This window comes from Bipolaris victoriae (genome assembly GCF_000527765.1).
Source record: "Bipolaris victoriae FI3 unplaced genomic scaffold scaffold_38, whole genome shotgun sequence".
NCBI classification, from domain to species: Eukaryota; Fungi; Ascomycota; class Dothideomycetes; order Pleosporales; family Pleosporaceae; genus Bipolaris; species Bipolaris victoriae.
Window position 1 is genome coordinate 16815 of NW_014575354.1, and position 25666 is coordinate 42480.

A 25666-nucleotide genomic window follows, 5' to 3' on the forward strand; every position below is an offset into this window, starting at 1 on the left:
GCTGGCTTATCTCCACCATTATACCGAGGCCTGTCTAACTGAATTGAGGCGGGATGCATTTCTAGCATTGCCATGCTCTGTAAGTGCCTTGTGCAGCTTTGCCATTTTTTAGTAAGAACAGCTGAAGAGCAAACTAATGGCTTAGTTTGGCGACTACATACACATCGTCTCCGTTTTGTCGCTCATTTGTTTGTCCAAGAAGCCTTTTCCTTGGCCGCAAAAGCAGCCATGCCAATCTTCTGGTCCTGGCTTCCAAACAAGCCATGGAACACCCTCCTCTCGTATTCGACACCTTCCCGGATGCCGAGATCCTGGCTCTTGTTCACCACCTCCTTCGCCGCCTTGACTGCAATTTGACTGTAAGATGCGATCTTAGCCGCTGTTGCAATGGCGCCGTCAACGCATGCCTCTGGTGTCTCGAACACCTTTGCGACAAGTCCCCAATCACTTGCTTGCTGCGCAGTGATGTTGTCGCCCGTAAGAACGATCTCCATGGCTCTTGACTTGCCGATTGCCTTTGTCAGGCGCTGCGATCCACCAGCACCAGGGATGACACCCAGCTTGATCTCTGGCTGTCCAAACGTTGCCTTGGGTCCTGCATACATGATGTCTCCCATCATGGCGAGCTCGCAGCCTCCTCCTAGTGCGTAACCGTTGACAGCCGTGATGAGAGGCTTCTTGAGGAATGTAACGAGATCTGACCAAGACTCTATAAAGTCATTGCCATACGCGTCGCTAAAAGTAAGGTCTTTCATCTCCTTGATGTCGGCGCCTGCCGCAAAAGCCCTCTCTGAACCGGTGAGGACGACGGCACCAATTGACTTGTCATTCTGAAAGTCACGCAGGGCCTGATTGACCTCGAGGATCAGAGGGGTGCAGAGAGCATTGAGGGCCTTTGGCCGGTTAAGCTGGACTAGATGCTGTCAGCAGACGTGCTTGGAGCATTGCTGTTACTGTGCAATACAAGATTGATGTATTTGAACGAGGGATTGAAAACTCGTCTTCCGTACTTACTCAAGCCAACACCCTCCTTTGGCACTGACACAAGCACATGCTCGTACGACTTATTGGTAGTGATCCCCCTCACAAATCTAGGTAGGCCGGTAGACCGGAACTGGGAGGCTACCCTTGGGGCTGAGCGGAATGCTTGCATATTGATTATCGTCGATTGAACGTCCACTCTTGAGACCAGCTCTTGGATATTGTAGTTGAATCAAGGAGAGCAAATGTAAAGACGAGAGAGCACATGCAAATGTATGTACATAGCTTCCCTTCCAAGTGGGTAGCATCGGCCACCTCGGTAAAGCGCCCGCCAAAGCCTGGAATTGCTGGGAAGCTGCCAATGACGCCTCTAAACTCTTTTGGGCCCAGCGCCATCCCCAACTGTGTGCCGCTCTCAGCCACAGCCCTGTTCCGCAGGCTCATGATTTTGACACGACTCAACAACTTGCCCCTACTAAAGACGCGCCATTCCGACCACACCATCGCCAGTGTCGCCATCTCCAGGATACAGTCTTCACCGCACAAAACTGAAAATCAAGCGACGCAGCCATGGACGCCCCGGAGCCTGATACCCCCTTCTCTGCGGTCACAGCGCAAACTACAAAGTATGGACGGGTAGGTTATTTCCCCGGGGGGCATCGCGCATTTAATTGCCGACGCGCGATAATATATATGAGGCGACGGAGATAGAGGCAAAACTGGCTTTTGGATGATGGCATATTTGCTAATGCGCTGCGTAGATGTTCCAAGCATACTTAGACAAGTCAACGCCATACACCACATACCGATGGGGAGGAACAGGAGTCCTCTTCCTGCTCTTTGGTCTGCGCATATTCCTCGCTCAGGGATGGTACATTGGTATGCATCTGCCCTTTCACTTTCGACATACCACCGTTCTCGAATGGTCCTATGTGGCGACGCATCTGTTATAATATGCACATTACTGACCACAATTACAGTTGCCTACTCTCTTGGCATCTACCTCCTGAACCTCTTCCTCGCCTTCCTCTCTCCCAAATTCGATCCAGCGCTCGAACAAGATGAGGGCATGGAAGACGGCAATGCCTCTGGCCTTCCTACAAAAGAGGATCAAGAATTCCGCCCATTCGTCCGCAGACTGCCCGAGTTCAAGTTCTGGTACTCGACCACAAAGGCCATTTCCATCGGCTTCTTCTGCAGCTGGTTCGAGATCTTCAACCTGCCCGTCTTCTGGCCCGTCTTAGTCGTTTACTGGCTGATTCTCTTTGGCCTGACCAGTAAGTTCTGTTTACACACGACTCCACGACACCAACTAACCGATTCAGTGCGACGACAAATCCAGCACATGATTAAATACCGCTACGTCCCCTTCACTGTCGGAAAGGCGCGTTACTCGGGTGCTTCCAACTAAGCCAGGCCGCATCAATCTGCATCCATCCACCTTTGCTTTCATCAGATTGTACAACTTTTGGGAAGGGGTTTCGCCCTTGTGCTGCTTGCATCTAGGACACCGGCGCTTTTCCTTTTGGCGCCCGATAGACTTGGAAAGCCTCGTTTTGGCAAAGACGAGAATTGTTTTGGGATTAGTAGTGGTGCGTTGGCTGATACGATAATGGTTGGACGATATACGATGCTGTATGCGTAGTTCGGTTAGACGGCGCGATACAGCTGCAAATGTCAAAAACACGATTAATTCAAGGCATCTGATGTCTTTGCATTTCAACACTGGGGAGATGACTTGTTAGTTTGTGAATTCTGCTGCGGCCTTGTTGTACAAGCACCTTGAACAGGAGTAGTTGAGACGTCGTGAGCGGTATCTACCAAGACTAGCAATAGCGGGGCAACGAACACGAGTTGCAGACCCCCGCCACTTTACTCTACACTACTAATATCAATCTCAGTTTTTCCATCCAGTGGATGTAAAGATACTGTTATGCATTCTAGGTCAGATATCTAACACAAAATAATAAAAAAGAAGAAGAACTTCATGCAACAGCATCAGACAACCGCCCAACAACGCTACTCAAACGCAACAAAAGCATAGACTAAACCGCCACGGCTGGTGGAAAAAAAAGACCAGTCCTACTCAACACGCATAGCAGGAGCCTCAAGCTCCAACTCAGCCAATGATGCCTTCCTCAGCCCCGCACCCGCTTTTGAGCCGTTCTCCTTGACCAGGTCAACTTCTTTTGTGCAAATCCAGGTGGATGCGTACATGTTTACCCTGTAGCCATCACGTTAGTATACTTGCATAGAATATGGTATGAAAAGTAAAGAGTAGGAAAGAGAGGAAACATACCGATCAATACACGTGCCTGGTAACCGGACCGCTACCCTCTTGACCGTAAACCCGCACTCGGCAAAGACCTTGATGTACCATGGCTCCAAGCCCGCACTACGTAGCATAACGCGGCCCTTGACTTTGAGTGCGCGATTTAGCGCGCGGATCTGGCGTAGTGCTTGAGTACCGTTGGGTGGGAACCAGTCCATGCTGTCCATTACGACGACAATAGTAAGAGTGCCGGGTCGCATGCGCGAAATGACTTCTGAGATTTCGTCGGTGTGGATGCGTAGACCGTTGAAGGCACCGGGTTTGGAGAGCTTGACATGTGACTTGGGGGAGAGGTAGGTAGGGTGCGAGGTTGGGGTGTAATGGCCGAGGAGAGTGAGCAGGTAGTAGTGGTTTGAGGTGCTGAGGAGTGTGGTGTTGACTACGGGCTCGAAGGTGTTGAGGACGTATTCGTAGATTGCATTGCCGCTTGAAGACTTGAGTTCCTCGTCTGAAGGTTCTTCGTGGAAGGCCATGTATTCTGCAGCGGCATCTTTGGGTTTTGTTGCTTTGGCCTCGTCGTAGTCTTGAGTCTTTTTGAAGTCGACTTCGATGACGTCGCGTTGGGCAGGGGGGACACCGAGTGCTTTCCACAACCACTTCTCGTTGCCGAGGATGGCGTAGGTGAGGATCTTGGAGTGGAGCACGGTCTTGATGCTGCGTTGCCAGATTTCACGCTGCTCGTTGAGGGTTTGCGCCGCACACATAGCTTTGACGTCAGCGGTCATTCCTAGGAGGCGGAAGAGCCAACCGGCGATTGCAATGGCATTTCCAGAGCCGCCAGAGTAGTAGAGACCCTTGGAAGACGAGGAAGAGAAGATGGAAGGGCCATTTTGGACCCAGAATTGGAACGCATCGGAGGAGAGGTGCGGGCTGAGCTTCTGGATGAGTAGGTTGTGGAAGTCGGGGTGCTTGCCTTCACCAAAGAGTTTCCAGACATCTTGGTAGCCGAGTGATGTGAAGGCAGCGACTTTGAGCTCAAGCAGATGATTCTGTGACGGGTTGAGGTCTACAGCATGGACGCGACGGCAGTTCTCTAGGCAAAAAGCAAGAATGTTGTCTCCAGCAGATCCAATTGCGAGGACGACGTCGTTGGAAGTTGGCTTCAGAAGTCGCATATCAGCCACATCGTCTTCCCAGGTAAATGCGTAGATGTACGAGTTGTTGAAACGAGTGTGCTTGGGAAGGGAAGAGTCGTAGTGAATGCGCCAGTGGTGGTTTTGGTACCATGCTGATGGAAGAGGCAAGCTGGACTGTAGATTGACGACTGCGCATTCGTATGCTTTCGAGTGGACTTCTGCGTCGCTTGGTGCAGCTCCTGTTTGAAGGTCAAGCGCATTGAGGTATGGCGACTCCGTAGCAGCGGCATCAATCTTGGCAAGTTTTTGAGTGGAAGCACCGTGGTCCTTTGAACATCCAATCCAGATGTAGTAAGGTAGCTTGATACCAGTGTTGAAGAAGTTGTTTCTGGCGTTCATGCTTAGGATTGTGCCGTGTTTGAACTCCAAGTAATCCTGGCACAGGTTAGAGCCCGTTGTAAACTTTGAAGAACTTAACTTACTCTTCGAGCAGGGCCAAGTGAAATTCTGTCGATAGCGAACCATTCTCTCCAGAATACTCGCGAGAGCCACATACAATGACGGTCGATGGCACCACCAATATAGTTCCTGCCCCTAAAGTCCACTTGGTCCTGGACGTAGAAGTCGACGACACCAAAAACGCCGTTAGGGCTCAGAAGGCTGCCCACAGAGTCAATGACGGGATAGAACTCGGGTATCATGCTTAGAGAGTAGCTCATGGTGACGAGCTCAGCTCCTCCAGCATCAGCGTTCTCATCAAGGTCGCGAACGGTTTGACCTTGGGAGATCTTCTCTTTGTGTTCATACGCTTGTGGCTCGTGTTCATGCAGGCGGAAAGCACGCGCGTCCTGGCAGATGACTTTGACGTTTGTCCACCCAAGGCGGGCGAAGCGCTTGCGTGCCATTTCGCAGAGACTAGGCGAGAGATCCACGACGTCTACGATAGTCAGTAATGCTTCATTCATGGGACTCAGACAACTGACAAACTGAACGGAAGAAGCTCGTCACTGGGACGAAAGCGTTCATTTGCTCGACACTAAAAGTCCGTCAGTATGATATTGTGACACTGGCACATCAACGCTTACTTGTAACCAGTTCCTCCACCAATCTGCCACTATTAGTATCAAAATCGACTCTAGTTTACGCATCCACCTACATCAACCCAGACCGGGCGTTGTGAAATCAGACCAGCTTCAGCACGGTGTTTCAGTTGCGCAGCGACCAGTCCCAACATATCCTCGCGGCCGCAAAGGAGTCTGGTACGGGTAGCATCGTAGACTTCAGCCTGAGCTTTGTAGAAGCTTTCCTGTTTCTTCTGTTAGTCACGGTCAACATTTTTATGTATTCGACGTACAAGAGCGTCTTGCTGGCTACCAGATCCATCACCAGTGTGCGGCTTCAAGAAGCAGCCATAGATGAACTTCAGGTATGCCTCGACAGTGCTAGGCTCTTGTCCTTTGCTCTTTGGTCTGAGTGCAATGGCAAATACGGCGGCAAGAAAGAGGCCAATAATACAGAGAGTGACCGTGAGCTGATGAAAGGGGTCACGCGGAACGAAGGATAAGAAATCCAACATAGTTGCGACGCTGCAACAGAGCAGAGGATCAAAGACCACAGAAGAGAAAAGAGTATGCGGTCAAACAAAAAGAACCCCCGCCATGGAGGGGTTATATGAGAAGCATTCCGAAGCATCATTCCGACTTCGGTTCGTCACAATGCACCCCCACATGATTGCAGGCAAGCCACCTACTGTGTAAGGCAACATGCTCGCTGTCTTTGAGGCTTTTCAGCCAATGGTGCCCGCCACATGCTTCGAAGGTTCTAAGACGGTACGAGGCAACCTTGCACTGACGTCGGGTGTGATAGTGAACCGCGAGAAGTGCCCCAACCTAATCAACCCCAAGAGGCGGCTATGCAGGGTCTTGGAGGGGACCGAGTATCTCTCCAGATCTTCAGGGAAGCCATGGGGAGGCGATGGAATAACCGGCCTATCATGTCGAGCCATCATTGCGCGTGGGTGTAGCGTGGGTGTAGCGTGGATGTAGCGTGCCTGGTGTTGAGGTTGGGTGGTTGAGGTCCGTTGTTGAAGCGTGAGCCAATCAGAGGGGGCGAGGAAGGGCGTGCCAGAACTACTGATGGAAATGCAGGAACGTGGTCAGCTCTTGAACACATGAGCGAGGTGCAATACCCTCGGCCCTGTTTCCCTTTCTGCAAGTCACTTTGTATTATCTAGCCCTTGACGATCCGGACCGTGTCGGCATTTGCAGACTCTGCGCAGTCGTCAGCAAAGTGCTGATCGGCCCATCACCTACAAAGAGTGCCACCGGCCAAAGAGAAGCATGCGGACTGTACATTGGTATCAGACAGCCGGAAAGACTGTTGACAGAGAAACGTGTAGATGGTCAATATCATGGTGCTACATGGCTGCAAAGTGCTGTTGCAACAGGAAAATGGACTCACAGGTAGCGCAGCGCAACACAAGTTGTGATGACTAGTAAGCCTGTAATTCGTTTCCCACCCGTTTTCTTGCCGGGATCACCCTTCTGTGCCGTTGAAGCTCGACGGTAAAGTGCCGAGAGGGGCATCTGTAGTCCATAGCGAACTGTTTGGGGTTGGGGGCAAGTGATGGAAGTGGAGGCAACTTCGTTACTGCTATGCTTGGCCATGTGATATGCGCCGCATTGACAGATACGGTCACACTAGACTCTTGATCGGTATTGTCTTGGAAATGAACACACGTTGCAATGGATGCCCCTCCTTCATGCTGTTGTGTCGCATCTCCACATAGCTGATGGTAAGCATAGTATATAGTCAAAGATATAACCTTTGTTCATTCATGTTCGTCATTTCGGCAGTGGTACTACGATGAAGGTCTAAGTATTATTACAAGCCGGGTACAAGAACACATGCCTGCAAGCAGCAAAGCCACCACCATCTGACCGCACCTTATGCGTAGAAGTTGACCGTGTCCTTCTTCTTCGCCTGCACTTCAGCAATAGCATCCACATAATGCTCATGGCTGATCTTCTGGTGACCAGTTCGGAGAGCAATCATGCCAGCTTCGACACATACGGCCTTCAGCTGAGCTCCACCAAACTCATCGGTACTGCGTGCCAACTCTTGCCAGTTGACACCATCGTCGACGGTCATTTTCCTTGAGTGAATGCGCATGATCTGTGCGCGAGCCTCCTCGTTTGGCAGCGGGAACTCAATCTTCCTGTCCAGACGGCCAGAACGGAGCAGGGCGGGATCCAAGACATCGACTCGGTTGGTGGCGGCCAAGACCTTCACGCGGTCATCCGAGGCAAAACCATCCAGCTGGTTGAGAAGCTCCAACATCGTTCGTTGCACTTCTCTGTCTCCGGACTTTTCGGAATCGAAACGCTTTGTGCCGACGGCGTCCAACTCATCAATGAAAATAATTGACGGCGCCTTTTCTTTCGCTAGAGCGAAGCAGTCTCGGACCAGCTTAGCGCCGTCACCTATGAACATTTGTACAAGTTGTGGGCCGGCAAGCTTGAGGAACGTAGCGTCGGTTTGCGCAGCGCACGCTCGTGCAAGAAGCGTCTTTCCAGTACCCGGAGGGCCGTACATCAATGCACCTATCCCTTGTTAGCCACTGTCCTTAGGCACTCGAGCATTATGCTTACCCTTGGGAGCCTTGATGCCGATCTTCTTGAATCGTTCCGCCTCCTTCATTGGCCAGACTACCGCCTCTACAAGCTCCTCAATCTGCTTGTCCAAGCCTCCGACATCAGTGTACTTTTCCGTTGGCTTCTCGTCGACTTCCATGGCCTTGACTCGGCTGTCGTACTCTGCCGGCAGTGTGTCTAGAACAAGGTAAGAGTCCTTGTTTACACCAATCAAGTCTCCGGGTTTGAGCTTCTCATGATCGACAAGGCCGATGAGGGGCAGGAATATTGTCTGTCGCGTAGATGTCTTGATGACGGCCGACTTGCCAACACGGGTGGCGTCTAGGTCAATGTTTGCACCTTCCTCGGCGGCCTCCGCTGTGACATCGAGATCGAGGATTTCGACGACGTTTCCGACAAGATAGGGTAGTTGCCTGTAGCATGTCAACATATCGCCCTGAAGATGGCGGTTGGTAAACACGCTGCGGGGCCGGTCGCCGGCAGCGAGATGGCGTACCTGTTGTTTTCAATCTTGTCTAGGTTGTCCTTGATCTTCTCATTCATCGATGCTTTCTCATGTGTGAGCCGCTGGAACTCGCTCTTCATGATGCGCATGTCGTTCTCCAGTAACCGCCTCCGCGCAATGATGTCTCGTGTACTTGAGTTTAGGATCTCCTCGTCGAGCTGCTCCTCCTCTGGCTCCGCATCCTTCATGTCCGCATCGCCGTCAGCCTTCTTTCCGTCCTTGCCGCTGTCTTTCTTGTCATCGTCCTTTCTCTCTTCCTTCTCGTGGCGCTCAAGATCATCGAGATCCTCGAGTGTGGACATGGTGGCGGTCTAGCGTAAGTGATTGTATGTGAAAACTAGTCAACCAAGACAAGTGGTACTATATCCCGGCAATCGTAAGTAAAACCCGCAGGTGGGTGATTGAAGATAGTGCAGCGTTGATGAGGCTCTGTTTGTGAGGCAGCTATGGATTACGAAGGTGAGAGCTCCCGCGATTACTTAGCTCCGCTCCGACTCTTGGCGTCACCGCCCCGAGACGCCGATCAGTCGCGTTCAACACCAACGTAATGGGAGCGACCATCAACCTGTCACTGACGTTTTTCACAACAGACAAGACCATTTCTGCTCTAGTCACTGTACATACTTGCTTTGTTGAAGGTTTTAGATATCCAGACTGGCTTTCATTTTGGAATGATGACTATACGCAGGTACGGTCTGCTAAGCTTCTGCACTCCAAGATTATGGATGTAATTTTTGAAACCCAATGGAATAGTGCATGCGACTAGGAAACTTGAGAACAAATTCTCTTTCACCATCCATCAAGATTCGTGATTCTGTGTTGAGGTCGATGAAGTGGTGTTTGCTGTCAGCTACCTTTTCCAGACATTGCAACTTCTTCACCACAGCACCCGCTTTCTTTAGGTGATTCCTTTACTTTCACTCAATGAATATGGCACTAAGAAAATGAGTGGATGCCTAGCCTAACCGAGTTGAGTAGCACAGCACTGGGTAACACAATTCTACAGCAATTACGATGAATTTTCAACCATCAAGACATCCTTTTCCCCATAGAGTCCGACTACAAAGATCTCCACCGATGCTTCTCAATCGTTTGGCCTATCGCATACCCCTGATCCCACGTATCTGCATCAGAATGACATCCACCATCGTGGGTAAATCAGGTCGGGTGTACGCTCAGCGCGAGGTGCTCGCGGATCGCAAAGATCCTAGACTCAGTGTCTTCAAAGCCGAGTACGCCATAAAACTCTCACCTATAGAATTTATTTTGACAGAAGTAGTTTTGGATCCCATGGCCAGTCTTTTATTTCCATGCGAGTAGCCAAACCATTCTACGACCTGTCATTACGCCTTGCAGCTGACTTCCCCGAGTCCCGTCGGCTTCGCATGCATGCTGATTCAAGCGAAGAAGAGAACGTCCTAATCTATCCCTTTTGTCAACAAACCCTGCATGGACTGCTCTGAGACGATCCAGCAATCTCAGGTGCAGCACAGAAGAAAATTTTGCAAGAGACAGGAGAAGCAATACAAGAACTACATGGCAAGAACTGGCTCCACATGGGTACGCTCAGCAGTTCAAATCAATCTACAACCACAGTATCCCAATTGACAATCGATCTTGACAGACATCAAGCCCGATAATATACTGGTCAACTGGACTTGCGACGAAGAGGGTACCAAGACAATCACTGACGTCGCTTTAGGCGACTTTGATATCGCCTTTAGGTTCGATAAGGGAGCACTGCTTTATAAAACTCGTGCAGTAGGAAACGCCATGTAACGCAGTCCAGGAGGGCAGACTGGGAGAGGTTTGTCTAAGGCTTCAGACGTTTACTCATTCGGACTGGTTGTGAGTTGCTTTCCACCGTTTTCGTGGCTATCATTGAAGGAACTCGTGCTAAGTGTTCGTGCAGTGCATATATACCCTCGGGGGTAGGGAACCGCGACTCATCAACGATTATCCAGAGCTCGCCAAGCTCGGTACAAGCCCCCAGCAAGCAGTAGTGACGCGACACTTCTCGTATTTCGGACCAGCGAACCAGGGTCTGCTCAACGTCATTAGTTGCGAGAAATGGATAAAAGCTCTTAGAATATTATCTAAAGAGACTGATTTGTTTGTGCAAGACCATCCAGGCATGAGCTTCGAGGTGTGGGGGCATGCATTCGGTTCTGGGGCACAGAAGATGATGTCTGAAATGACGAAGATTGATCCAAGGGCCAGGCCAACGATAAATCAGGTTATGGAGCATCTGTTGTGGAAGGAGGCCATTTTGACGGACAGATGAGGTGGCGGGGAGGCTTCATGCATGTGCCATTTGAGAGCGGGTAATATCATGACTGCAGCCTATAAGCGATTACTATGAGAAGACAGCCCAGCTCTACTGCGCCACGCAGCTCCCAAAGGTACAGTATACTGCATAAGCGGTATCCGGAGCTGAATAGCTATCTAAACGTGACAGATTAGCAGCTGATTGAACTACTGCTGCCTAATACCATCCCTTCTCCGATAACCTTTCCCCCTAGCCTTGCTTTGGAGTGGCTATTCAATCTCTAGAAGTCTGACGCTGTGACGTCTCTTGCGCAACATATCCACGGTAAATTCTGTGTATGATGGCGCCGTTGAGGCTTCTCGCCCTAGGAAAGCACCTTTCATGTCGATAATGTCCCTGCAGCCTTGCTGACAACGCTATACAGATGGAGGTGGGGTGCGCGGCCTCGTTAGCCTTCTCATGCTTAGAAGGCTCATGTACTTGATAACCCTCAGCATCCGCCGAAGCCTTGCGATGTTTTCGATATGATCGTGGGAACAAGCACCGGTGGTCTTATTGCTATAATGCTTGGGCGGCTCGTACGTGGAACCTGGACCATATCTGATTACGATTCATATATATATAGGAGATGGATGTGGAAGCAGCAATAGACGCATACAAACGGCTCTCGAAGCGTGTATTCACTCCAAGAAAACGAACATGTATCGGAGGCACAATTGTCCACAAGATGCTGGGATCAGAGACTTTTGACCATAAGGTTTTGGAGAAAGTCATTAAGGAGATTGTCTCAGCACGTCTGGGCTCGGATACGGACGGTGGAAGTGTGAAGTTGTATGAAGACAGACCAAAATGTCCTATGTGTGTAGAATCCGATCCAACAAGATCATATGAGAATGCTGACTTATTATCCCTCTCCAGTTTCGTATGTGCCACAATGGTCAACGGTGGCATACAGCGCTTACGGAGCTATCCATCTACGGCTGAGGAACCATTTGACTGTACAATCTGGGAGGCTGCCAGAGCTACCTCTGCTGCCCCAACTTTCTTTGCGCCAATTAAATTTCCGAATGGGATGGATTTCCGCGATGGTGGGCTTGGTGCGAACAATCCAATATTTGAGCTCATCAACGAAGTCCGGAAGGAATACCCCACCAGAGACATATCTATAATTGTGAGCTTAGGAACAGGTGTATCATCATCCATGAAACTTGGTCGTGGATTAATTTCGGTTGCGGAAGCATGCTCCGAAATAGCAACGAATACGGAGGAAACGGCAGAGTCTTTTGCAGCGCAGTATTACCATCAACAGGGTATATATCGCCATAAATACTTCCGTTTCAATCCGACCAATGGTCTCCAGGGAGTAGGTTTGGATGAGTGGAAAAAAGAGGATGATATGATGGCAAACACACTCACATACCTCAGAACGACGGCTCAGGAAGATATGTTAGAGAGATGTAAAAGAAGCCTCTTAGAAGAGAACATTAGGTAGGATTTCAATTGCATTTTTCTAATAATCTGCGCAATAAAGAGGCTGACACCGAGTTAGCCTCAACATCCCTCAAGCTCCTCTGAACAATTATCAAAGTCTGGTTCACGTAATGCCACAGAGATCATCCAAAACAGGTTTTGGGTTTTATCAGCCTGAACATATTCGAAAGCATCCAATCAGTAACTTCGCACCCAGAGAAGAAATGTTGAGTATTGAAAGTGCTCTTGGATCCACATTCTCGGATTCACTCAGACCTAAAATCATATCCATTGTGGGATTTGGCGGTTCCGGAAAGACACAGTTGATGCTGCAGTACGCCTGGACGCATCGAGACACATATGGAGTTGTCCTTTGGATTGATGCACAGTCATTGGACTTCCTGAATGACACGTTCTCTCTTGCTGCAGAGCAGCTCGGTCTTGTCCTACCTCGTACTTGGGTATCAAACTCCAGGACTACAACTACTGTTGCCCCATTCATACCAAAGCTTCAAAGGAATGTTGATGCAATTCAGAAGGAGTTGAGGAGAAGGAACCAGAAATGGCTCATTCTGATAGATCGTGCTGATGAGATCCACATGATTGATCAATTGCCAAAGTATTTCCCTTCTGCTCCAGGTGGATATATAATTGTTTCTTCCAGACGACAAGAGGCAGAGAGACTTGGTGGCCATGCAATAAAACTGAAAGGTCTTCCCTTGGATAGCGCTCAGCAGCTTCTGATCCACCATGTTTTCGGCACATCCACAGACTTGGACCAGGGAGAGCAGTTTGAACAAGCAAAACAGGTGGTGGAGACATTAGATTGCATTCCTCTGGCGATTGACCTCGCTGGCACGTAAGTCTATAGAGCCCTGAAACAGTTCTTTCACACTTATAAACTTTCAACATAGATACATCAAGAATAAACTTGGGGGTCGAATAGATACCTATGTAAAGCTGTACGAATGTCAAAAGTACGAGTTGGTCGAACATGCTCTTGGGCGAAACCATCCAATCGCTCAAGACTATTCCGCCTCTGTCCTCGCGACTTGGAGGGTTTCAATCAACGCGATCGCCAAAGAATATCCTGGGGCAGCAAAGTTCCTTTACCTTCTGTGCTTCCTCGATCCTTCAAACTTGAGAAAAGATCTGTTCAAGAGGGCTTGTTCTCCCAAGCTCTATTTGAATCGCGAAGGCTCAATCGATGTACTTTATCCATGGATGAATCGCGTCCCTGACTGGCTCCTGAGGCTCTTCTGTGGCCCAAATGGCCACTGGAATGACTTGCAATTTTTCGATACTATTGGGATCATATCAGCTTTGTTCTTCATCGAGTGCAAAGATCTCATTGGTACTTGGGTTCACTCTTCTGGGGAAGTGGAGGGCACAACTTTAACATCGGACGGAAGCTCCGTTACCTTACTCGAATTACCGCAACCGCTTCACCACTTGGGAAGATGCTTTCACGACGATAAATCAAGAGAAGAATTCATCCATGACGCATTCTCTGTGGCGATTCACAGCTTTCAGAACGATATCGAGCGTGACGGAAATTATTCAAACATCGGGCGGACGCCTATGATGTATATTGGATTTTGAGGGGCCATAGATAACCGCAAAAAGATGGAAAGACAGCTCGATGAGGTCTATGAGCATTTCAGGGCTCTCCAATCCAAATCAGATAGTTCCTGGACCATTTTCGACTATGAGATCCCTGTTCGGCGACGATGCGAGGCTATAATGTTTGCAAGTATATTCTGGCCACGGTTTTTCTCTCAATCCCGCTTCGCAACATCACCGGAGCCGTTCGAATGGAAGCTGCCAAGCTGGGGAGCAATCCTGACTATCGCAGAGTCAGTGTTACTGAAAACTGGGCGGAGAACTCAAAGAAGTCCATTTCCAAGTTTGAATGGACAAAAGTTTCGACGTCCAAGTCGAAGTTCAAGCGCAATTCCAAGTTCAAGCGCAAGCCCGAGCCCGAGCCGAAGCTCAAGCCCGAGTCCAAGTCGACATACTGCTCGACGTACTGCTCGAAATATCGGTCAACTTCTAACTCAACGTACAGGTCTACTTCCGCAGGGAGAGCAGTACTCTAATCTTGACTGGGATGAGAAAGATCATGTGGATGAAAACACTGGTCCTTACGACAATGATATAAAAGATTCCGTAAGCGATTACTATTGTCCTGATAGCGATGATGAGTTTCGTATCGAATGGAATAGGAGGCGTCTCTTAGATCACAACAAGGTTTCTATCTTAGAGATCAAAGAGCTTCAAATCTCTATAGAGATTTCAGAACGCCAATCGCCCTTTAAGAATGAAGGGCTCGATATCCCACCTCAACACCATGGTCTCGGACTCCCGAAAATACACATGGTGGCAATGATGGCCGAAAAAATGTGGGTTACCCAGGGGCGTAGACCCAACTACGAAGGATGGAAGGCAGTCTCAGATGGCATTAAGAGACAACTCCGCCAAAGGATGGTAGAGGAACTGGTGTTTCAACGATGGCTTGGAAGCCAAGTGGGTAAACATTTCCGCCAAAGGATTGAAGCTCTTGAAAATGAGTTCGATCAGCAGACATGTTAGCCTCTACTATAATACTAGCGTCGCTAGCTAATACATGACCGCTTGGCCATCTCCGGCTAAGGCTAACAGCAACCGCAAGATGCGAGGACCTAAGCTGGATCCTCTCAATACAAGATAGCCCCTACAAGGTAGCTTAGGGGTGAATGTGTAGTTTGTCGTAGTGCGGTACTTTATATCCACTACTCTCAGTCTACCGGCAAATCGGAGCCTGGGGTGAAAGCGGCCCCCACCAAAACAGCGTAGCATCAACGGGATGCATCCCGCAGTCCCATCATACACAATGCGCTCAATAGGTGTGGTGAGAAAATAGATTCACATGAATGCAGAACTATCCTATAGATGTTGAATTAACTGTGTTATGGTGGGTGGCTTGTTGTGAGCGGCGGCTTTGTTGGTGGGGTCTTGGCAAAGGCTGTTCCTGCAATGTTCTCCAGAAATATTTTGATTTTCGAAGATACGTATGATGCACATATTCTGAGCACTGCTAGTGGATCTGAAGAGCGTCGCAGACAAGCAGACCTTGCTTGATTTGATGTCGAGCGCGGACGCCATCATCCAGGCATTCTAACTTCGCTCTTTAAAGTGTAAAGGATTTAGGTTGTATAATCTAGTTAAGACGTCGAGAGAACGTAATAAAAGTATCGTCGATCTTAACCTAAACGCATACGGTCCGGATAGCTATTACGCTAAATGCCTAGGCTTCTAGCAGATTACTAATACTATATCTAGTTGTTCTTATGTTCTCGGAAAGGCCTATAGGTTTGACGAGGGTATCAGCGTAATTCCTTCTTTGCCTATTGCCAACATGCTTGCTGGGGCGGTGGGTGTGCTCGGTGTGCTCTTAGCACTCCGTGACCGGACTGCTAAAGGTGGCTCATACCACCCTGTTTCTGTACTAATAGCTGTCAATGCCATCCAACTGGAGGAGTCATTTGGTCTATATTCCCCAGAGACTGTAAAATAAATCCATGACAAATACCAATTCCGACCCATGATACCGGATCTACAAGTAAAAGATCACCTTTACATTGTAGCAGAAGCCTGGACGAAACACCTTTCTAATTTACTGCGGCACGATGGTTACATGGCCACCTTTGACGAGACAGTATTTGGAGGAAATCATACCATATCGTCCCCGATCATTCAGTTCGACAAAAGTAACGTCAATTCTCGGTAGACCCATGGCCTTATTGCCCACTGCATGTCAAAATCTGTAACGTGTTCTTGAATAAACTTGAGTCTTTTCACTGACAGGGGCGTGATCGAGACATTAGATATTTTAAATATGTAATATAAGTTCTTAATTGCACATAGATTGGAATTGTTGGCAATATCCTATTGCAATCGTAATACCTACGGATGAACGTATTTCTTGCAGAATGAAGGCGAGGAGATCGAATTCGCGATAGGTTGGGATGCCCTCGAGATCCATGAAAGAACCTTTAGCCCGTTTGAGCGCAAATCCCATATATTCAAAGCAAACCACGGTTGTAAGAATCGGCCGGCGATATGGAATCAATCTTCTTCTTACCCTATATAATTCAGACAACAAGATGGCAAAGGAAATCATCCTCTAAGATACAAGGGTAATGCCGGTGATAGAACGGTTCTCATCATGGAATACGACAGTTTTGTTGCTTCCGTCCTCCGCAAACGACTAGATTGTCCCTTCTATATCAGCAACATACCATATTCTGCTGTTAGTGTCGAAGCATAGTCCTATGGCCTCATTAAAATGTTCAACGAGGACCTTGTGATTTAATCCGATCGTTGGTGTGAACTTATTAAGGCTACTACATGTACCGGTATTATCTAGCACTATCCTGTTGAATGTGTTACCATATGGAACTTCACCGTGGTCGGTCCAGTAGAGTGTGTTCGTCGAGTCGTTAAAATGAAGGTCGATCGGTTCTGGAAGATGATCCAAAAAAAGCGTTAGCTCTTTGTTGTCGCCTTCAATCGGCGCACAGAATATCCTGCCAGTGGCCGACTTGGAGTAGCCTTTCTGTGTCCAATAAAAGAGACCTGACCGGTGGCATATGGTGATCCCGACACACCATCTAGTCTGGTCGCGGGCGTGCGTCGTGTCATTAGAATCTCCAGTTTTTATTAGAGTCTCCAGATCAGAGCCGTCTAAATTACAGCGCATGACTCGTAGACCTTCTCTATCGCAAATATACAGCTTGTCACTGACTTCGTCGAAGGCGAGCTGTTTTGGCGTGTGTATTTGACCCGGAGAAAGCACCGTGCAAGGATCTGATCCATCAACGGAGACTGAAGAGACACTTCCATCGTTGAGGTGCGGTGTTCCCATATTTGTAAAGTACAGATGCCTGTCCTTGCTATGATATACAACGCCATCGGGTAGCTTGACGTAGTTTTGATCTTTGATCAAGACTGTTGGCTGACTGCTTGTTCGAGCCTTGCAGTAGGAAAATGAGCACTTCCCCATGCGTAATGATGTCTGAGAAGGACTGTCCTCGAAGAGATCTGGACAAGCTAATATCAAGGGCAACAAGAGATTTAGTGACAGACATTGCAATAGAACTTAGAGTGATCAACGTTCAACTGGGCTCAGAACAAATTACTAGAGCAGAGATATTTAAGTAGGACATGGACAAACCTGTGCAGTGGTAATTACGTTTATCGGTGGGAGAAGATGTATTCGGGTCGACCATGTTGTGACATCGGGCGATCCCTCGGCCGATACCAATTGAGCGAATCGGAAATGCGCAGATTCGACTAGGTTCCTGTTCCCGGACGCTGAATGGTACACGCCACTACTAGCTTCCGGTTAGTACAGCTTTAGTCTAGTAGCCCGTTATGTGGATGAAAGATCTTCGTGCGAGGCAGCAAAGCTGTGCATAATAAAAATACACTGCTTTAGGAGCCGGACCCATGGATTTTAACTCGGCCGAGTTCTTTAGTGCAAAGTAGATCCTATTCAATAAACGCAACGGGAAAGCCAAATAGTGGAAAATGTTTATGCCAAAGAAGTACTTAACTAAGGCTATGGATCCTTGCGTGGCACAATAACGTGTCGTACATCTTCCTGCTCATTACTACTCTTCTTGTTACCATGGCATATCATCCACCCAACAATTACCGTTCTCGACTAGTTGCAATATTAGGAGCGGGTGTGTTAGGCTGCCGGATTGGTATGGGGTACCCCTGGAACACTATCAACTCTCCTGCTAAGATAATACAGCGTGTACATGAGCTGCCGCAGGCTACAACGTTCACGTCCGTGATCCTAGCCCAGAACAGCGTAACCAATGTCTGCAGTATGCTGCAGAGTGTGTTTCGACCTACCAGACCATGACTGGATCCAGTGTCACAGGAGAAGTCAGAGTCTTCGAAGAGTTTGAGCCCGCAGTAAGCGAGGCGTGGCTGGTGATCGAGGCTATTCCCGAGAAACTTGACCTCAAAGTCTCAACCTTCGCCTTACTAGAGAGGAGTGCGCCGCAGGATGCTCTGCTTGCCAGTAACTCATCTTCATACAAATCGTCGGAGATTGTCGTCCAACTCTCTGATTTCGCTAAACAACGGGCTTTTAACATGCATTATTACATGCCACCCGCAAACATGATTGTAGAGCTCATGACGGATCAAGCCACTGCACCAGAGATATTCGAATTCTTATCTACAAGATTAAGGGAAACGGCGGCACAACCGTATATCGCAAGAAAAGAGTCAACTGGATCTATCTTCAATCGGCTGTGGGCTGCTGTTAAGAGAGAGATTCTCATGATCATCTCTGAAGGTGTGAGTGAACCAGAAGAAATTGACAGCATATGAACGGAAGCCTTTATCAAGACGAAAATGGCACCGTGCAAAACAATTGATCAGGTGGGCTTGGACACCGTTGCGTTGATTGAAGGTCACTATGTCGCCGAGAGAGGGTTGCCATCATCTCATGTAGATTTCCTCAAAGCTGAGTATCTCGACAAGGGCAAGCTTGGAAACAAGAGCGCTAAAGGAGGGCTCTTTCCGAAGTGATTCTCGTGGTGTAAGAAATGAATAAGTCTATGTCTAATAATGGAATTAAAGTCTAGATATAAGAGGCCAAAGTGTCTAGTTATACTATAAGCTTTAAAGATATTTTATTAATGTTACTATATATATTCTTATAACAGACTATCGTATTCTTTTTTTATAGCTTTTATAATTATTTATCGTAACTTTGTAATATATGAATATATAATAACGTAAAGCTAGACTGGTCAATGGGTACCCCGCTACCCAGAGGTAGGGGTAACGTGTTCTATCAGTAAGCTGCGCACATCAGTAAGCTGCGCACATCAGTAAGCTGCGCACCCCACCAAACTTGACGCGACACTCTACGCAATTGCTCTACAACAACGCAATAATATTAGATAGAAATAAGAGATATTATTCTTTAGATAGCTCTACATGAAGTCCGAGTATGTCCTTGAGTATAGCATTTCGTACACGTTGGCGGCGCGCGCTGGCGTCTCTCACTAGCCTGGCTCTGGCTGGCCTCCATGACCATCCTTTCTGCCTCTACAGTAAGCTGCTGAGCCCGCTGCACCTGGAGTACCCCACTAGAAGCAATATATTGACGCTGGTGACTCTGCTTTTGTCGTTGACGCTGGACTTCTGCACGTAGCTTCTTATTCTCCTCCGCGAGTATTGTCGCTGATTGCATTGCAAGCTGAGCGCTTTTAGCAAGCTGGCGTATCGCAACGCTTGTTGGGCTCTCTGATTTCCGGCGTAGCCGCTCTTGGAGATAGCGTACCTGCTGCTGAAGCTCTGCTACTGTATGTGGCGTCTCTGTCTGCGCTGCTGCTGTCTGCGCAGCGGCGTTATTGTCTGTGGTTATCTGTAGCGGAGACGGTGTTCTAGCTACAGTAAGCGACGATAGAACGCGATCTGGATAAGGAGGAATAAGCCCTGTTGCTTGAAAGCCTGCCTGGATATTCTGCTGTGTGAAAACTGTCGGCCGGATCCGTGTATAGGCTGTAAGGAAGTCTATCTTGTCAACGTGGTAGACCCTATGGCGGGTGAGCTCCTCAACCTCGCGTCCGTACGCGCGCTTAAGAGGAGAGTAGCAGCTTACATCTAGAGGCTGGAGAAGGTGCGACGTATGAGGCGGGATACAGAGAGTGATAATCTTGTTCTCAGCGCAGTACTGGTCAAACTCTGGCGTGGCGTGGCTACTATGGCCGTCTAGAATAAGCAGCCGATAGACTCCAGCTGTACGAGCAGCTGTATGCTGATTGAAGTGCTTCACCCACTCTACGCCAAGCTGATCAGTCGTCCAGCCGTTGTCTGATACTGCGACAGTCTAGTCTTGTGGGAGGTCACGGTACCAGCTGCTCTGGTGGACCTTACCAGACAGTATCATGAACGGTGGAAGACACCAGCTAGACGCGTTGACGCACTCGATAGCTGTTACCCACTCGCGATTGCCTGGCTGTACGACGACTGCTCTACTAACTCTGTTAGAGCTAGTCACGACTTTTGACGTGCTAGCGACGCCTATCGCGAATCCAGTCTCATTAAAGTTATAGATGTCTTGATCTAGAACGCCGTACGTCTGGCGCGTCTCCTCTACTAGCTTAAACCACGCTGTAATTACGATAGGATCCTCGGAGCTAGCGCGCTGGCTACTAAGCCTTCTACTCCACTTTGTCTGAAGCTCTGGATGGTTCTAGATAAAGCGCGATACCCAGCATTTGCCTATAGGTGCTGGAGGTGGATCTTGACCACGCGCGGCGAGTAGAGTATCTGCCATACGTCGTACGTTAATAATATGGGGCGGAAATCCTCGTCGATTAAGGTCTAGGATCCACTGCACGAGAGAATGCTCTTCAATAGGCGATAGCCTACGCCTAGTAGATACTATCTCTGATCGTGGCTGGACGCCATGGAGACGCGTTCGAAGAGTAGATTCTGGTACATCATAAGCTTTCGCAAGGGCGCGGAGAGATTGTTTTTTATTATTATAATAGGATGCGATAGCAAGGCTTATTCTGCCTTCACGAGAAGTCTGTATAGAGCGTTGTTGTCGCGGCATTGTGGTAGTTGTGTAGAGTGTCGCGTTAAGTTTGGTGGGGTGCGCAGCTTACTGATAGAACACGTTAGGGGTTGGGGTCTTACATAATCACTACCCTACCCTACCCCTACCCAACCTCTACCCAAATACCAGTCTAGATTAGAAGGGGTACACTCTATGGGACAAACCGGAGCTTATGATTAAGGCTAGGCATGTTCAGAGATGATTATGAAAACCTAGATTAGAAGAACATATATTCTCGGAATAGTTACTTCATCCTAGACACAACCCCATCTAGCCTAGCGTGGGTAGCCAAGCCACCTTTGAACTCTCCTGGCCACCCACGCTAGAGCCGATCGATCCTCAGCGGTGAAGGCCTTTTTGATCTCTACTTCACCCTAGACTAAATAAGGTTGTGTCTAGGATAGAGTGGAGGTCACCAGCCAAGAAGCAAGCGCATCCGGTACGGACCGTACTAGCCCGCCGGAAATAGGCTATCATTCTTGTACCAGTAACTATATGTGATGCAGCATGTTTAATTGTAGAGATCTAACTACTAAATAAGTCTGCCTAAAACATTTTCATATTCATATTCAATTCGTGAGCATGGACACTAGCCATAGGGACAATGTGCCGCTATTCTATTCCAGGCTTGGAACGCAACACAGTGATGACAGCCTCAACGTTAACCTAGAGCATCTCGAGTGGCGCATGTGTCTGATGCCAGCAAGCGGCTCCAACGCGGATAACAAAATGCTACTATTGCACAGCATGCACAAACCAAGTTCACACAATCCTCACCTACCTAACATTATTGCTATAACCCTCGAGCGTGTGCACACACATCCTACTGCTCGCATCCCAGATCTTGATAGCCTTGTTACTAGACCTTGACGCTAGCCGGGTCGAGTCGTGCGAGAAGGCCACTGAGTAAACACAACCGCTACAGCCTTCAAACCGGTCATCCTTTATACCCATTGCCTCAGGTCCTGTTCTCCCTTCCTGCGCTGGCCTCCCGGAGGCGACGTCTTGGCGGGATGCCATAGTCACGTAACTTTCGCCCCACGATGATCATTACCTTCTGACGTAGACGTGGTTGGCCTTCAACCTCATCGTCCCTCTTCAAGGAGAGAATCCTTCGTGTTACTTATAACAGCAGGGTCCTAGGCATACAGCTAAAGGGAGAACATAATTCTGGTCCTTTAAAAAGCCAAGACTTGCATGAATAGCTTTATTGTGGGTCTCTGAAAGCTGTCCCTCGGGCTTAGCCTATCATTAAATTGCTCCAAGATTCGGTAGATAGTATGATTCAAAGTAGAGTAACGTCCATCCACACGTAACGGAAAAAACCACAGATACTTTGAATTCAATACAATAGAAAACTTGCGTGCGTCTTTTTTCTAGCAATGTCTTTCTCTATCGCTATGCTAAGGCAACTCCTAAACTTCTGCGATCTAAGCAATACAAAAATTACGCTCGCATAAACGCCCTCCCGCTAATGCGCGAGGAGCCTGTCTTTATAGCGAAAGCGAGCCTTGCCTAATATAGGGCCACCACACAGCATTTACTAACGTTGTAGCCTCTCCAACACCCTTATCTAAGCCTAGGAATCTAATAGCATTGCTAAGAATTTATAGTTCACTGCAGGGCTACGAGTAGCCCTCTGTTTATACGGAGTCTTACCCCCTGTCGGTACTTCCACGCTCGACCAACCAATTAAAGCGATTGCTGATTTTCGTTAAGGTTACTATGCATGTCCCTCGCACACACTATATCTTACTTAGCCAACAGGCAGCTGCATATAGGAATTTTCGGCCTAGCTCAAGCGTCGTAAGTAGTACGCTGGCACACGTGACCAAGATATTGTCAGAGAGCTCACTGATTGGGCTTCAGCCTATCATATACGGAGCTTAGTGCCTGCTCCTACGTGCTATACTTGAGGAGACGCCTTAGACGCTGTTAGCGCTGGCATGAATCGGTAGTGGGCTTGCTGAGCGAGTAGATGGCTGCGTACCACGACAATCACCAACGATAGGCTCCATTTGGGGTGATCGCTGCGTGGCAAAGTTGGTGGTAGTAGCAGTGGTTGGTGAGGCGGATCGGGCATGTACCGATAGCCGTCCGAGGCACATGACCGTCCAGCACGGTAACGCCAACACCGACAAGCTACGAGATCGCCCGGCTTGGTAACGGAACATAGCGGATGAGTCGTTAAATGACCGCAACAGACAAGGTAAAGAGCAAGGAACTCTGTAGTCTGCATTATAAGAAGAACCGAAGCAACAATTGTGGAAGAACTCACTTTGTGATTTGACATCAACACTGCAAAAATGTCTGTCCAAGATCATGCTCCTTTATCGCAGAGAGCTGTGCCCCATATGAATCGTCTCTCTGGCACCCACGTCCTCATATTTGGCGGCTCTTCTGGCATTGGATTTGCAATTGCCAACATGGCACTGTCGAACGGAGCTACTGTTATCATCTCTGGATCCCAGCAAGCAAAGATCGAAGACAAGGTTCATCTTCTTCGATCTCTGTATCCATCTCTTCCTTCAGAAAACGTCTCTGGCTATGCGGTCGACTTGATGGATTCCGAAAACCTCAATTCGAATCTGAGAACGATGTTCGAGACGGTTACATCGAACGGCAGCAAAAAGTTGGATCATATCGCATTCACGGCAGGAGACCACCATTCGACACCCAAGCTCTCAGACATCACCCTTGAGCAAGCCATGCTTGGCTCCAAAATCCGACTTATCGCGCCCTTGTTTATCGCCAAACTCATCAGCACCGGAGCGTACATGCATCTTACGTCCAACTCATCCTTTACGCTCACTGGAGGAATCGGAACTACAAAGCCTTTGCCTGGATGGCTAATGCCGACAGTGTGGGGAGCATCTGTGGAAGGACTATCGCGTGGGCTTGCAGTCGACCTTGCGCCGCTTCGGGTGAACATCGTCCAACCTGGCGCAATCGAGACAGAAATGCTGCAAGGATTGTTGGCCCCGATGCCGATAGAGGCAAAGGAAGGCATGAAGAAGCAACTCAATCTACTGGGCACTTTTGGTCAACCAGAAGACATTGCTGAAGCGTATGGCTGGATTATGAAGGATCGCTTTGTGACGGGCACTGAAATAGCTGTGGATGGTGGACAGATGCTTTTAAGCAAATAGCTAGGAACAACGTCTATTGTATTGTTAGCAAGTATCATCCCTTCTCTGAATTATTGTGATGGGCTAAGGCCCTAAGTTAAGCTCCAGTTCTGGGCGAACACAGCTTGGAAAAATTGTATTGCATCGGTCATATCCAAATCGCTTTGTCTCTACCGATCGAATTAACGACGTTGTTTCCATTGCAGTCAGGCTAGGTTTGTGCTACCAGTTCTACAGGTATATACATTCTTTTCTCAGATCGGCGTATATAGCCCGAACCATCTCACTAGTCACGTTAAGAGTAGATAAAGCGACTCTAAAGTTTTAAGCAAACGAATTCATAGGTGTATGCTGAGCCTGTGCAGATTTAGTACAAATTTAAACAAAAGAATTTTATTCGTTCGTATAGAACGAGACATGTATAACTCTACCTAACCCTGCCTAATTTACTAGCGTACACCGTGTGGGGCGAACAAGACCCGTTACTGTGTGGGGCATTTTAATGTTCGGCAGGTATAATGGTTAAACTGTAATATTATCCTTAGTATTCCGCTGCTGAGTAAGGTGATAGCCGCGCGCTTCTGATGGATATGTTATATTGACGAGCTCTGGATTATTCATTCGTAAGCCCTGTACCCGTACTAACTAGTACTGACCTCTTTGATTCTAAACTCTAGACTAGTATGGATTAATTAAGCTCTCTGATTAGACTTGCGCGACGAATTCTTGAGGAGGTAAAGAAAGTAGAAGATAGTAATATTGATAAAGAATTGACTAGAGTGTTACACGGGGTTGGGTGCTGATACTTCTCTAAGCTCGATCCGGATTAGGGCGAGTGAGATGGTGTGAGGAGCCCCGTGAGAGTTTGTCTGGCGATGCAGTGGAGTGGTGTGCTTGGATAGAAGGTAACAAAGGTTTGACAACTACTAATCTATATCGAATAGACTAACGAGTAACAATCTTGTTAAGTAAAGTAACTAGTAAGAAAGTACAATTTGAGTTGACTACAACGAGAGTAATAACGAAATCTATTCATCCTTATATCCTCATTGCTTCTAGTCCTGCCATCCCGGATGGCCAGCCTTGGCGGGATGGCGCATCACGTGACCTTAGGCCCCGCAATGCCCTCTTGTCTTCTGACGTGGACGTGGTTGGTCCTTAACCTCGTCATTCCCCGTCAATGAGAGAATTCTTCTTGTTACTTGTAACAGATATTCCTAAAGCTTTAAGAAAATATTTAAAAATAAAGTTTAAGTGTATTATAGATATAGATAGCTATTAAAAGTAGCTATTTTATGCTAGGATTTTATATACGTGAAAAAAACCAAGGCATCAACGCTTTGAGAGATAATTCCAACTCGCGATTATGTACCAATCTTCAAGTAATTATGGTACATACGACCATTGGAAACTGAGAGCTAGCCATCCCGTCCGATCTGGCATATATAAGCAGTTTACCGGCGGATTAGTAGTTAGGTGGGTGACCACTAGCGAATCCCCGCTGTCGTATGTTTTTGTGTTTTTTCTTATTTTTGCCCGTGTCACGTGATAAATCTTAGCACTACCTCCACTAGAGTATAGTATAAAATAATAACGCGATGATTCCGCGATAGTTTA

General features: G+C 48.2%; 12 protein-coding genes across 12 annotated transcripts; 7 read left to right on the plus strand and 5 right to left on the minus strand.

The window, feature by feature from the left end:
• Positions 1–182: 182 nt before the first annotated feature.
• COCVIDRAFT_15596 (hypothetical protein) lies at positions 183–1153 on the minus strand (the record flags this gene model as incomplete). The annotated part of the gene is made up of 2 exons (XM_014701534.1): positions 183–913; positions 1015–1153. The coding sequence occupies 2 exons, from the start codon at positions 1151–1153 to the stop codon at positions 183–185; spliced, it is 870 nt and encodes a 289-aa protein (XP_014557020.1).
• Positions 1154–1551: 398 nt separating this feature from the next.
• On the plus strand, positions 1552–2392 carry COCVIDRAFT_98072 (hypothetical protein; the record flags this gene model as incomplete). The annotated part of the gene is made up of 4 exons (XM_014701574.1): positions 1552–1617; positions 1743–1860; positions 1962–2258; positions 2307–2392. 4 exons carry the CDS (start codon positions 1552–1554, stop codon positions 2390–2392), a joined length of 567 nt encoding a protein of 188 aa, XP_014557060.1.
• Positions 2393–3063: 671 nt separating this feature from the next.
• Positions 3064–5965, minus strand: COCVIDRAFT_97987 (hypothetical protein; the record flags this gene model as incomplete). Its single annotated transcript, XM_014701575.1, has 7 exons — positions 3064–3205; positions 3281–4824; positions 4872–5326; positions 5373–5425; positions 5475–5497; positions 5546–5704; positions 5744–5965. The coding sequence occupies 7 exons, from the start codon at positions 5963–5965 to the stop codon at positions 3064–3066; spliced, it is 2598 nt and encodes an 865-aa protein (XP_014557061.1).
• Positions 5966–7335: 1370 nt separating this feature from the next.
• Positions 7336–8849, minus strand: COCVIDRAFT_26229 (hypothetical protein; the record flags this gene model as incomplete). The annotated part of the gene is made up of 3 exons (XM_014701552.1): positions 7336–7991; positions 8040–8455; positions 8539–8849. The coding sequence occupies 3 exons, from the start codon at positions 8847–8849 to the stop codon at positions 7336–7338; spliced, it is 1383 nt and encodes a 460-aa protein (XP_014557038.1).
• Positions 8850–9624: 775 nt separating this feature from the next.
• Positions 9625–10831, plus strand: COCVIDRAFT_37371 (hypothetical protein; the record flags this gene model as incomplete). Its single annotated transcript, XM_014701576.1, has 6 exons — positions 9625–9779; positions 9827–9981; positions 10021–10107; positions 10172–10303; positions 10337–10395; positions 10460–10831. The coding sequence occupies 6 exons, from the start codon at positions 9625–9627 to the stop codon at positions 10829–10831; spliced, it is 960 nt and encodes a 319-aa protein (XP_014557062.1).
• Positions 10832–11156: 325 nt separating this feature from the next.
• COCVIDRAFT_37372 (hypothetical protein) lies at positions 11157–13888 on the plus strand (the record flags this gene model as incomplete). The annotated part of the gene is made up of 8 exons (XM_014701577.1): positions 11157–11199; positions 11241–11263; positions 11311–11394; positions 11442–11647; positions 11735–12003; positions 12055–12262; positions 12489–13145; positions 13201–13888. 8 exons carry the CDS (start codon positions 11157–11159, stop codon positions 13886–13888), a joined length of 2178 nt encoding a protein of 725 aa, XP_014557063.1.
• A 1963-nt stretch (positions 13889–15851) lies between these two features.
• On the plus strand, positions 15852–16055 carry COCVIDRAFT_98265 (hypothetical protein; the record flags this gene model as incomplete). Its single annotated transcript, XM_014701578.1, has 1 exon — positions 15852–16055. A coding segment is annotated over one exon (204 nt), but the record flags the coding sequence as incomplete, so codon positions are not given.
• A 961-nt stretch (positions 16056–17016) lies between these two features.
• Positions 17017–17556, minus strand: COCVIDRAFT_15601 (hypothetical protein; the record flags this gene model as incomplete). Its single annotated transcript, XM_014701535.1, has 3 exons — positions 17017–17043; positions 17073–17368; positions 17502–17556. 3 exons carry the CDS (start codon positions 17554–17556, stop codon positions 17017–17019), a joined length of 378 nt encoding a protein of 125 aa, XP_014557021.1.
• Positions 17557–17957: 401 nt separating this feature from the next.
• Positions 17958–18877, plus strand: COCVIDRAFT_15602 (hypothetical protein; the record flags this gene model as incomplete). The annotated part of the gene is made up of 3 exons (XM_014701536.1): positions 17958–18015; positions 18108–18643; positions 18728–18877. The coding sequence occupies 3 exons, from the start codon at positions 17958–17960 to the stop codon at positions 18875–18877; spliced, it is 744 nt and encodes a 247-aa protein (XP_014557022.1).
• A 2821-nt stretch (positions 18878–21698) lies between these two features.
• On the minus strand, positions 21699–21875 carry COCVIDRAFT_97989 (hypothetical protein; the record flags this gene model as incomplete). The annotated part of the gene is made up of 1 exon (XM_014701579.1): positions 21699–21875. The coding sequence occupies one exon, from the start codon at positions 21873–21875 to the stop codon at positions 21699–21701; it is 177 nt and encodes a 58-aa protein (XP_014557065.1).
• Positions 21876–23227: 1352 nt separating this feature from the next.
• Positions 23228–24070, plus strand: COCVIDRAFT_37374 (hypothetical protein; the record flags this gene model as incomplete). The annotated part of the gene is made up of 1 exon (XM_014701580.1): positions 23228–24070. One exon carries the CDS (start codon positions 23228–23230, stop codon positions 24068–24070), a length of 843 nt encoding a protein of 280 aa, XP_014557066.1.
• Positions 24071–25034: 964 nt separating this feature from the next.
• On the plus strand, positions 25035–25211 carry COCVIDRAFT_98104 (hypothetical protein; the record flags this gene model as incomplete). The annotated part of the gene is made up of 1 exon (XM_014701581.1): positions 25035–25211. A coding segment is annotated over one exon (177 nt), but the record flags the coding sequence as incomplete, so codon positions are not given.
• Between the last annotated feature and the right edge of the window lie 455 nt (positions 25212–25666).